This window comes from Vigna unguiculata, chromosome 4, assembly GCF_037176805.1.
Source record: "Vigna unguiculata cultivar grain cowpea cultivar isolate G323 ecotype 2 chromosome 4, ASM3717680v1, whole genome shotgun sequence".
NCBI lineage: Eukaryota > Viridiplantae > Streptophyta > Magnoliopsida > Fabales > Fabaceae > Vigna > Vigna unguiculata.
In genome coordinates this window covers 42,390,720-42,403,578 of record NC_140795.1, presented here as the reverse complement: position 1 = coordinate 42,403,578, position 12,859 = coordinate 42,390,720, and the positions used below count along the sequence as shown (strand labels likewise).

Here is a 12,859-nt window from a genome sequence, read left to right as displayed (position 1 = left end):
TTAACAATAAAAAAATTATAAATTTAAATATAAGAATTAAATTACTAATTACATTTAAATTTAATTAAAAACATAATTCAATATAACATATTAAAATTTGATGAACGTTTGGCAAGTGAACCAATCATTAATGTAGTAATAAAATATCGTTAGTTGGGATTGACTCGTTAAATACTAGATTTATAATTTACGTAATTTTGAGGAGATGAGATTCAATAGAATTACAAGCATAAAATTTATAACAAAAGCTTCAATCAATATAAGAACGGTTAGAGGATTGATTTTGTACCCTTTCCTCTAGAATTATACTCATTTTCAATTGATGCAAGCTATGTAATCATCCACCTGAGTTTATTACTCAGAGTTGTTTTACCCCTAATCCCTTAGTAGGTAAAATCTATTCATTGAATTCGAATCTCCCAATCCCTTAAGCCAGTTTACAAAAATTCAATAGAATCATGAAAAATCAATAATCATCTCTATTCCAAACTAATTAGGTATGCCCAATTTTCCAATTGTGACATGACATACCATGTCTTCTTTATAATCACAAGCAATCTCCAATTTTCCAATTGTGAAATTGCTCATAGAATAAATTATAAAACCATACACGGAGCACTGAGATGAATAACAATAACAAAACATCAATTGTAAAGAGTTGAACCTATAATCCAAGTCTTACATCAATCCTCCAACAAAAATAAAATTAATTTTGTATAATGAAAAGAAAAACTAAAACTGACGAAAGAAGAAAATGATGAAGATCAAGAAGAATAAACTTTTCATGAACGATCCCCTCCTCTTATCTTTACCACATTCTCTCCCTTTGCTAAGGCAAGTTTCTCTCTCCTCTAACCGTTTCCCCTCTTTCTCTTTCTTTTATTTTCTTTTTTCTTTAAATCATTATCAGTCCACATCATATGTAGATTTCTTGCTGAAAAATCAACAGGTTGTGGAAAAATCCACAGGCCACCTGTGGAACTTGCTCTGTTTTGCACTTGATATTCTAAAGCAAAATCTACAGGTCGTGAAAAAATCCACCAGGCAGGCACATGTGGGATACACTGTTTTGAATCCTGCAATTTGAAGTCAAATCCACAGGTCGTGGAAAAAATTCACCAGGCACTTGTAGAACACACTGTTTTGAATCTAACTAACTCCCTCCAAACTTATTTACACAAACAATGCATAAACTCAAATGTATGATCCAAAATAAGATAATGCATGATGAAATTGGTCCAAGAATGCCCAAATAAATAAAAATGGCCTAAACTAATGCATGAATACACATATATTTTATTAGCTCATCAAATTCTCTGAAGCTTAGACTTTTCCTTGTCCTTAAGCAAAGAAAATGTAATGAAAGAGAATAGTAAATGCAAACAGAATGATGAGTTAGCATCTAATCTCAATTCCAAATTCACCCAATGATATTTTAGAAGCACACATTCCACATTTGTTAGGTCCTAAGTGCAATTGAGTAAATGACGTAAGACACGAGACATTAAGAAAGATAATCTTTGAACTTTAATTTCTCTTAATAAAAGATTTCTTCTTATATTTCTAGCCTAAAAGACATTTACCTACCAACTAACATGGATCTTTCACTCCAATGCTTTTCACTTGCCACACCCAATCTCAAAAGAGTGCCTCTTTTCTTAGTAACACAACCTCAAAACATGTCCATTTCACTTATTGTCATTATTATTATTATTATTCCATTTTTTTTTCTTTTTTATATGAAATTGACATACATTTCATGCGAACATGCCGTAAGGGATGAATCAATGAATACTATTCATAATTATATTTGTAAACATTATCTATCCTAAAAAGTTTAGAACACTCATTATATTTATTATACTTTCTTTAGTGTTAAAAGAAAGTAAACAACATCATATCTTTAGATACAATAATTGATGCTAATTACTTTCTGCACGCAAATGTTGCACTCTGGGTCATGTTACAATAAAATAACCACATAAACCGAGACCCTCTTACGGAGAATCTACAAAATAGTTCATGTACCCCACCGTGATTTTGATTTAATATAAGATAAATTATACTTTTACATTCATAAATTTTTTTTCTTGCTTTCTTTTTACAATCCTTTTAATAAAAAAGTATGATTTATAACAAATAAAATAAACATAAATAAAATTTTAAAATAAAATAATAACATTTATAGTTTGTTAAAACAAATGATGATAATGTAAAACTATGATCTTCCTTAAAATAACATAATTCTGATTGATGCTTACTCTCAAACTATAGGACCACAAAGAGAGACTCGAGTAATTCTAATAGAATTTACATATAAATCTAAATTAAAAGGATAAAGAAGTTAAAAATAAGTTAAAAGGAAAGAAATCACCGAGTGGTATAGTATTAATATATTTTTTTCTGATAAAAAAATCACCAATTATTAAATAAAAGAACGTCATGTTTATTTTTTATATTTGCTTGAGTAACTTAATTTCTTTTTTCTTTTTTATATTTTTAGCCGAATTCCAACTTATGTAAACTATGTACCTAAGATGTTTGTTGGATAATCAAGATATGCTGCCTGTCATGAATTCTATTAATGGAAATCTTTGTACTAAGTTTCTTTGTAAACTACTTATACTTTTTATTGTGTTGTTTAACTAAATGCAAGCTTAGACTGTTGTGTAATGCAAAAATATCTATTTTCTTTCATCAATCCAACTTTTGTTGAAAAATTAGCCACTAGAAGGAAAAAAACCATTTATAAAAAATTAAAAAGAATCAAATATATGTACATTTAATGATAAAAGTGGTATTTTATTTTAATAAATTATAATATCCTTATTCCTTACCTCAATCTACTTATATCTATACTACTAAAAAATCAAATTTTAATAATTTATAATTTATTTAAAAACCATTATAAGTCATTGTTTTGAAAATAGTATGTACAATTTTTTGTCAAAATTAATTAGATTAATTGCCAACTTTTATAAGATTATTAGTACAAATCAAACATATAAAATATTATAGTTTGTTGAATAACTTATCTAGTACACTTTCTAATAAATTATACTTTATATTTATTAACATTTAAAAAGTGATAAAAATAAAATAATTAACTAAATTATTTATTATTTATTAGTTAAAATCGGGATTGTGCTTCCAAAGTCATATCATTAAGCATACACGTTGTTTTTTTTAGATATTTTAATATAAATGAATAAATTAAAATACATTTTTAATTAAAAGTCTTAAAATTATAAATGCTAACTTTGGAGAGCAGAATTAGTGATAATCTATCATTTATCGAATAAACAATAATATATATATATATATATATATATATATATATATATATACCTTACTCATTTTATATTTATGTTTTCTTTCTATCATTTTTTTATAATATCATATAATTTATACATCTATTACTTTTATTCTTTCTCTGAATAAATATTAATCATTGGATGTTTGGTGTACATCAATTATTTTTCTTTACTAAAAGGGGAAAGAGTCACGGGTGTGTACAATAATTTTTGTGAAGGACACTTCTCTTACAGGAAAAGTATTATAACTATATAGTTCTTGATTGGTAAAAGAAAATGATAGATGAGCAATGACAGTAAAATTATTAACCCATGATTATTGAAGTGAAAAAAATGGGACAAAACAAACGAAGGCATGTCTCATTGTCCATAAATAGAACCATAAGAATCTCCCTTAGAACTCCATAACAGAAAAAACTGAACTCACCCTTCTTCTCCAATATGAAAGACACCATTGTTCTGTACCCTAACATTGGTAGGGGTCACCTAGTATCCATGGTGGAGCTAGGCAAGCTCATTCTATCCCACCACCCTTCTCTTTCCATCACCATCCTCGTCCTCACTCCATCACCCAACGCAACTTTCACCCTAGCCTGCAACTCCAACGCCCAATACATCGCCGCCGTCTCCGCCACCATCCCCGCCATCACCTTCCACAGCGTTCCCATGGCCCAACTCCCCCCCGACACCCCTTCCGTCCCCCCTCACCTCATCTCCCTTGAACTCTCCCGACACAGCACCCAAAATGTTGCCTTTGCACTCCAAAGCCTCGCCAAAGCCTCCAACATCAAAGCCCTAGTCATGGACTTCTTAAACTTCAGCAACCCCAAAACTCTCACTCAAAATCTCACCACAAACTTCCCCACTTTCTTCTACTATACTTCCGCAGCCTCGAGCCTCGTTGTGCTTTTTCATTTGCCCACCACTCTCCCAAAGCAAATCCAAGACCAACAATTTCAACTTCACTTCCCAGGGTTACCTGCAATATCCATGGACATCTTTCCAAACGAAAGCCTCGACCCTTTGAGCTACATTAACCAGATTTTCGGTCGGATTGCGGAAGCCATGAAGGGTAGTTCTGGGATTATAATAAACACGTATGAAGCGATGGAAGAGAAAGCCATTGCAGTGTTGAACGACGATGGGATCCTGCCACCGCTGTTTTGCGTGGGCCCTGTTATTTCTGCACCATACGGGGAAGAAGACAAAGGTTGTCTGAGTTGGCTCGAGTCGCAACCGAGTCAGAGCGTGGTGTTGCTGTGTTTCGGAAGCATGGGGTGGTTCTCGAGGAGGCAGTTGATGGAGATGGCTATTGGGTTAGAGAAGAGCGAGCAAAGGTTCTTGTGGGTGGTGAGGACTGAGTTGGAGGATGGTAACTCGGTGGAAGAGAAACCCAATCTGGACGAGTTGTTGCCGGAAGGGTTTCTGGATCGGACGAAGGAGAAGGGGTTGGTGGTGCGGGACTGGGCCCCACAGAGGGAGATTCTGAGTCATGACTCAGTGGGGGGCTTTGTGACTCACTGCGGGTGGAACTCGGTGCTGGAAGCGGTGTGCGAAGGGGTGCCAATGGTGGCGTGGCCATTGTACGCGGAGCAGAAGCTGAATAGGGTGTTAATGGTTGAGGAAATGAAGGTGGCTTTGGCGTTGAAGGAGGAGAAAGATGGGTTGGTGAGTGGGAGTGAGTTGGGGGAGCGAGTGAGGGAACTCATGGAATCGGACACGGGGAAAGAGATTCGTCAGAGGGTTTTCAAGATGAAACTCAGTGCTGCAGAAGCATTGGTTGAAGGTGGAACCTCACGTGTTGCCTTGGATAGGTTGGCTGCATTTTGTAAAACGAGTTCTTTCACTATTTAACTTGACGTGTTCACTATTTCACTCTTCTTCAGTTTATGTTGTTCTTCTTCCTTCATAATTGTTATAAAATTATATTATAATTTTACTTAAACAAGTTTTTTCTTTTCCAATGAAAAATTCTTTAGAAAAACTTATTAAAATTTTCACGTAGATGTCTCAACGTGTTTGATGACAACGTACATGTGAAAACTATAGAATAACATTGCTGACAACCAAGGGTAGTATCTTTATCTTTAGCACACTGTTATTGGATTTTTCAAGATATGATTTAAATTCAATAAAGTAGAGCAAATTTTAATTCGGTTTGACGTAAACCCAGGCTAAATCATATCAATTTGAGCTTAGTTCCCTTCGTTTGATTTGGGTTTGGGTCGCCTTCCTTCAACACCGGTTAGAGCTAACTTGAGTGAATTTAGGTCTAGATTAGTGGTGTAATTTGGATGTGGACAAAAATTTTAGGATAGTCAAAGTTTTTTTTTATATATATAAATTATATTTTTTAATTAAAAAAAAAAAGTTTTCATTTCATAATATTATTTTTTTTATTCAAAATAAGCACACATGATAATATAATCCAAAATATATGACAAATATATATATATATATATATATATATATATATATATATATATATATATATATATATATATATATATATATAACATAAAGTTTATCATCAACAATAATATTAAAAAAAACAAAAGTTGTCTTTAGTTATGTTTCTCTACACTCTTTCAATAACTTAAAATCTTCAATAATTTAATAAGAACTAAAACTTGTTGCAATATCCTTTTCAATATAGATGATCATAGTGCTTGCTAAAAATTCAGCCTCTTATATAGGAAAAGATAAAATTATGAATACCCTATATTAAATCTCAAAACCAAAACTCGATATTTTAAGAAAATTAACATTTTCTAAATGATTAACTTCCTTTACCTTAAAATATATTCTTAATATTGTTCTTCTCTTACCCAACTTCAAAGCCTAGAATAGTTCTATTTACACGAAAAGAGTTTGATAAACAATTAGAGCATGATTTTATAATCTCTAACAAATAGAGATATGCCTAGAGCATAGAAAAGCCACATACAATAGTAAAACATATTGCTTCGGAAAAAAAGGGTAAAAAATGAACTTACTCAAAAGAAAAACTTATTTAGTCCAAAATGTTTCTTAACTCCTCAATCTTGTCGTTGTGCAATTTGCTTTTGAAAATAATAAGAGATTGATGATGAAAATTAAGGTAGAAAGAGGAGGAGAGTAGGAGATGGAGGTACGAAAGAGAGAGATATCAAATAAAGAAGTAAAAAAACTTACAACAAAGAGACAAAATTTGATTTTTAAATTTTTAATTTTTTTAAACTAAATTTATATAAATAATATAAAAATAATTTTTTAAAATATATATAAAAAAAACTTTGGGGGAGTCATGGCTCTCCCCTGTCATAACAAAGGTCCGCCTTTGGTCCAGACTAACTTAACTTGGCTTTGTGTTGACTCAGATCGACTTGGGTTTGGGCTTACTCAACTAGACTTGAGCTTTGTTCAACTTAGATCGACCTAGGGCCATGCTAACTCAATTCGATTTGGGACCGTGTCGACTTGGCTCAACATGGGTTTGTGGCGACTAGGCTTGACCTTAGGTTGGGGATGACTCAACTAGACATTGGCCTAGGATGACTAAGCTCAATATTGACTAGAATCGACTTGGCTCGTCCTTCAGCTCGGACCAACTCGACTTGAAGTTTGATTTGGGATGACTCGTCCCAATTCTTCGGCCTGGTTCGAGTTATCTTAACCCTCATATTAGACTAAGTTGACTCGATTCGTCTACATGGACTGACTTAGTTTGAGCTTCAACCCATTTCAACTGGGCTTGACTTTGATCCGAGTTCGACTCAACACATACCAATAACGCTACAATCACCCAAACTCAACCCAACATCCAATAGGCCAATACCATAGCAACTTCATCTAATCTACCCATTTCTCGTTCAAACCAATTAAGCTAAACCTTCCAACTAAACCTTTGGGACAAGCTTCCTTCCCCACCCCGTGGTATTGATAACACTCTTCAACCCAAGTCCATGAAAATCATCTCTAAGTCCAAAATGTTCAAGGACTATATTTTATAGGTTTAACTGATCTAATCTACAACTATATCATCTTTGTCCTAAGAAATAATTGTGTTAGAATTGAGAGGCCAAGTATCACGCTACAACATATATTTGTTGTATACAATATCTTTATGAAAAGAAATTGTGTAATAAAATAGGCAGAAAAATAGTTTTTTTTTTCTTGATTTGTTCTCTCTTTCAGGTTTTCTGAAAATAAGAATGAAGTTTCAACTTATGTTTTTGTGAATGGGAATAATGATAAATTTTTCAAAAAAACCATTAGCAATTGAAATGAACATTATTAGTGTGTTTGTACGTGCACATGTTACAAATCCTATTAGTGTGCTTGTATGTGAACCTCTTAAACATGTTAGTATGTCTACAATTGGAAATATAGATGAGGCGATGAATGGATTCTTTAATGATGAAGTATATGCAGGTAATGAAGATACATTAACACATCGAAGACCTTTTATGTCTGTTATTTTAGGTGTTTTACATTTGTTTTAGGTCTCACTACTAAAAAATGTGTAAGTAGCGACAATTATTTTTGTATTTTACGTCATTTTTAACTGTCGTTATTTACTTGAACGACGTTTTCCAGAAACGTCGTAATTCTTGCCGTCACAAAGTATAATGTGACAGTTTAAGATGAACCGCCGTAACAACCGTCATTTTATACCATGTATACAATGACAATTTAAAGAAGTAAATAACGTCAATTAAAACTGACATAATATTTTTAATAGAAAACAAAATTCAATGAAAAATGACATTTAAAATTAATATTATTATCATTATATCATGATATTTTTAATTGTCACTATTATAATTAATTTTTAGAAAAATTACGTCATTATGAAGTGTCATGATTTTAATATTTGATTATTTATTATTTTCCACCTGCATTGATACTTTCATAATTTAATAAAATTTATTTTTGCTTATAATTTAAAATATATAAAAAATTATAATACTATAAAAATAGAAATTAATAGACCAAATTATTTTATTATCAACATAACATAATTACATCAAATTACCAAAAATATTTCATCATCCAAAAAAAATATTAAAATTTCATAAGACAATTATAAAACTTGCGGTGCTAATTCTAAGTTGTTTTGCTCCCACCACTTGATCTTCATATATCGTGTGGAGATGACACACCACTTCCAACATTTGGTACCTACAATGAAAAAAGAATACAATTACATATGAATAAGTGAAATTCAAATAAATTAGAATATCCATACAATTAAATGCCAAAATAATTAAATTAAGATGTTCTATCTTCAAACAAGGGAAAATGTGTTCTATCCTCAAAACAATTAAATGAAATAGTTAACTAAAACAATTAGTTAACCAAAATATTCATTCGCAAATATAGAATAACAGTTCATATATTTTGCACATATATAAAATAAATGTCAAAAATGTATTTTATAAGTTTTAAGCATTTTATCTTCTTAAACATCATACTTGACTAAAAAAACAGAACTAACATTCAACATATTAAATCCTTTAAAATATAACTTTTGATAAGAGTATAAAACAAATTATAAGAATGGTGTGTGCATAGAAAGAATATATTCACTTTCCCACCATCAAAGTTATCGTTATTTAACTAAGAGTATCAGGTCTTCCAAATATTAAAACTAAACCCAACTCAAAAAACTGCATTTTTAGACATTCCTATTTTTTATCTTTCCTATATCAATTTGCTTAACTTCTTTTTATATAATTTAATTGTTTATAACAGTTTGGATAAGACCTTGAAATGATATAGTTCTATTAATCTTTCTGATAAAGTATCATCAACCACACTCAAACATTAGGAAATGAATACAACAATTGTTTATGTTTAATACACATTCTGAACATGATGAACTAACCTTGGAAATAAATGAACATGCTTCTGGATTTTTTTCCTCCTTGTCCCTTACCTGTTTTGAGAAGACAAATGAATCAACCAGATTTTCAAATCAAAACATATTAGATTAATGATAAGGGACACTTGAAAGTAAACCATCTAATGTGATTGGTCCAATCCAATGAACCAAGTAATAACAATACCACACTATGATCAGATCCATATTCTAAATATTCTAAAGGGGTTATGAATTTTAGGTTTGGCTCTGTTAGATTAATGGGTCAAGTGTCATTTGACATGCTTTAAGAAAATAATATAAGTTAACCCATAAAAGACATTTGACATGTTATAGATTATAATTATTCTAAATAGACATATTAAGTCTTTGTCAAAGACATTTCATAATATTAGTAAGCAATCGTACTGATGTTATTGTTAATAATAATTTAGAAGAAATCCAATAAATAAAGGTCCAAAATGTTTCACTTCTAATCAAACCTTGGTTTGGGGTTCTATACAAATGGAAACATAATCATATTTATTGTAAATACAATGTTAATAAGAATGATAAATACTGCAACATTTGATAGAATTACAAAATTCTCACCTCCAGGATATTTAGAGCAAAGTCCCTCTACGTGTTTTCAACAGTCTCATTAAATACCCATTCTCTTAAAGCATGATCCCTTGTGACTTCAACCCATGAAATTTTATAAAGGAGACCGGTGCAAAGAATTTCTCTTTCATTCTTCATTTCTACTGTTGATATAACACATTCTGCAGAACGAGGGTCAATAATATTAGCCATTTTAAAATTTAAGAAAGAAACATTTTGTCTTAAACTAAGAATTCCTTTGCCAAGCTAAAATCACAGCAATGCAAAACCCAAAACTAGTCTCAAATGCTTCTCATTCTAACGAGCCAAAGCCAAAAATCGGTCTCAATTTCTTCTCATTCTAATGTACCAAATCACTGGTAAGTAAACACAATTGAGTCAACATTTCTGTCATGAGAGCATAGCCAGGGCCAATTAACGAACAAAGCTAACACAATTATTCAACCCTCTGTTATTACCTCTGCTGTCATGAGAGCACAACCAAAGCCAATGAAAATGAAGAACTTTTCCCTAGCTGCACAAGAAAAACAAAACTGAAACGATTATCCAGAAGGCTTGATTATAAATTGGTATCATCATTGCTTCACAAATGCTTCCTAATTCATATATTCATAAGTGATGGAGAGGGAAGCTCACCAGAAAAAGCAGTGTCGATGTGTACTAACAACCCACCACGATCCCCTTCATGAAAAATTGTGAATCCAAGCCCTCCTTCCTTTTCGCCATCTCATTTAGCTTATCAACCTCGCTATCGCTGCTATCACCGTGGCGAGGCGTTCGGGACTATAGGGAGAACAATCTGACGATGATGATGACCGCTCCCTCTTCGGCTCCATCCACAAACCCCCTGCCAACGCCACCCTTCTCATCTTCTTACCCTTAACCAACCTCCACCTTCTCTGATCTCTTCATCTCCTCATTGATGATGACGAGGTTAGGGTTTGTCAATTCATCTGCTCATAAGAACCAAATAATATTCCTTAGAAACTAATATAGATAAGTCAATGTTTAGGGTTTCGACGTGAGTGAGATGGAGAAAGGGGTAGTATCAGTGGTGGCGGTGGAGGAGTGGTCCTAGGAAAGTGAGAGTAAACTGAATGTGAAAGTTAGTGACTAAGTCTCCAAAATGGGAATTTGGAAATCCAAGGTTTTGGAGAGAAGCGTCCTGGAGGGTTGGGTGAGAAGGAGTGTTTGAAAACGAGAAGGGGGAAAAATGTGGAGGCAATGTTAAAAGTTGAAAAAATTCCAAGCATGACAAGTGAGATGGAAGTAAAAAGAAAACTATTGACATTTATCAAAAAAATGACAAATAAAAACGTCATGTTTTACCGATAAAATATGACAGTTTAAAAAATGACAGTTAAAGACGTCGTATTTTATATATAAAATGTGACCGTTTTATTATTATCGTATTATATTGCAAAAAACGACGGTTTTAAATGACTGTCATATTAAAATTGTCACAATATACATGATTTTTTGTAGTGTCTTACATTTAAATTTATGACATGTTAAAAACATCCAACTCAAATTTATGTCAAACTATCCCTCGTTTGACATAGAAGTGATAATTTAGGTTGGACTATACTAGGTCCGGCGTAAAAAGGTATGCTACCAATAAAAAAAAAAAAAACTACAATGAAATGATATTTATGAGCTTGTTTCAATTGTGTGTTCCGTATCAAATGAAGGATTTTGATAAAGTTGAATATTAGTTGATAAACAAATAAGCCAAACTTAAGACAAAGATTGGACCACACAAGAAGAAGATTGAGTTGTATAGGCATTAAAGTCGAACAAAGGCTAAAATCTCTACTATAGCCAATATCTAATGATAAAAGTCATATTTTGTTCAATAATATTATAATATATTTATTCATTACCCAATCTACTATTATATATATATATATATATATATATATATATATATATATATATATATATATATATATATATATATATATATATATATATATATATATATATATATATATATATATATATATATATATCAGCTAAGAGGGTGGCAAAGATGTGGGTCCAGTTATTCAAATGAATAACTTACCAAAACATGAGAAGCCCCCAAATATGTTAATACCCTAAATGATACATCTGTAGGTAGAAATCCCATTTTTTTTCAAAGTAGAAACCCTAAATTAAATTTGTTGAAGAAATGAACCAAAACCGTAAAAGATAAACACAAAAGATCATAATGCCATGTTTTTTATATATCCGTAGGAAAGCTCATAATTTTTTTCTGCAAAGAAACATATTAGTAGTAAACTTGAAATCAAAGCACTTGTTATCGAAAGAAATCAAGATCTAGTAAGGCAAAAAAAGTAGTAGGTTTTCATAACGATATGAAAGAAAATAAAAAACACAAAAGTCAAAAACAATAAAAGCAACTCTTGAGTAGAAGAGAGATATAAGAGAATGAGAGATGAGATCATCAAGATAAAAAAAAAAAATGAGAGATAAAAGATGACTTGATGAACAAATAAGAGATGAGAGCTTAAGAGAATAATGATGAAAGAATGACAGAAGAGGAAGCCAAAGTAGAGGAGGAATTCACTTGTCTGCGGGCGGTCCTTTTAAGGGATTAAGGGAGTCACGTCTCCCCAATGTTTTATTTTTTAATTTTTATATATTTTAAATTTATATTTTTATATTATTTTATTATTTATATTAATTTAGTTTAAAGAAGCTTTTCCAAAATTTGAAAATTACGTTTTTTTTCCTTTTGTTATTTGTTATTTTTTATTTGGTTTTTCTCTTTGTAACTCTCTTTCTTGTATTTTTTTTATCTCAATTTTCATTTTCAATCTCTTATTATTTTCAAAATCAAATTGAACCAACACGAAATTAAGGAGGTAAGGAACATTTGGACTAAACAATTTCTTTTTTTTCAAAACAATATGTTTTTCTCTTGTACGTGATTTTTCTACATTATAGGCATACTTCTATTTGTTACAAATAATAAAATCATGATCTAATTATTGATCAAACTCTTTTTTGTGTAAATGGAGATATTTTAGGCCTTGAAGTTGTGTAAGGGAAGAACTTGTGTAAGGAAAGAACAATA

General features: G+C 31.2%; 1 protein-coding gene and 1 long non-coding RNA gene across 3 annotated transcripts; one reads left to right on the top strand and one right to left on the bottom strand.

Moving 5' to 3' along the window:
• The first annotated feature begins 3,700 nt into the window (after window positions 1-3,700).
• LOC114181452 (UDP-glycosyltransferase 2-like) lies at window positions 3,701-5,262 on the top strand. Its single transcript, XM_028067916.2, has one exon. It carries the CDS (start codon window positions 3,756-3,758, stop codon window positions 5,166-5,168), a length of 1,413 nt encoding a protein of 470 aa, XP_027923717.2. The 5' UTR covers window positions 3,701-3,755; the 3' UTR covers window positions 5,169-5,262.
• Window positions 5,263-8,300: 3,038 nt separating this feature from the next.
• LOC146887233 (uncharacterized) lies at window positions 8,301-10,959 on the bottom strand. 2 transcript variants are annotated; one of them, XR_014994242.1, is made up of 5 exons: window positions 10,414-10,959; window positions 10,236-10,310; window positions 9,769-9,938; window positions 9,184-9,234; window positions 8,301-8,477 (listed from the first exon to the last, which is right to left on the bottom strand). It is a non-coding gene; the product is annotated as an uncharacterized LOC146887233 (long non-coding RNA). The 2 variants fall into 2 exon arrangements; XR_014994241.1 differs by having other exon boundaries at window positions 10,236-10,291.
• Window positions 10,960-12,859: the final 1,900 nt, after the last annotated feature.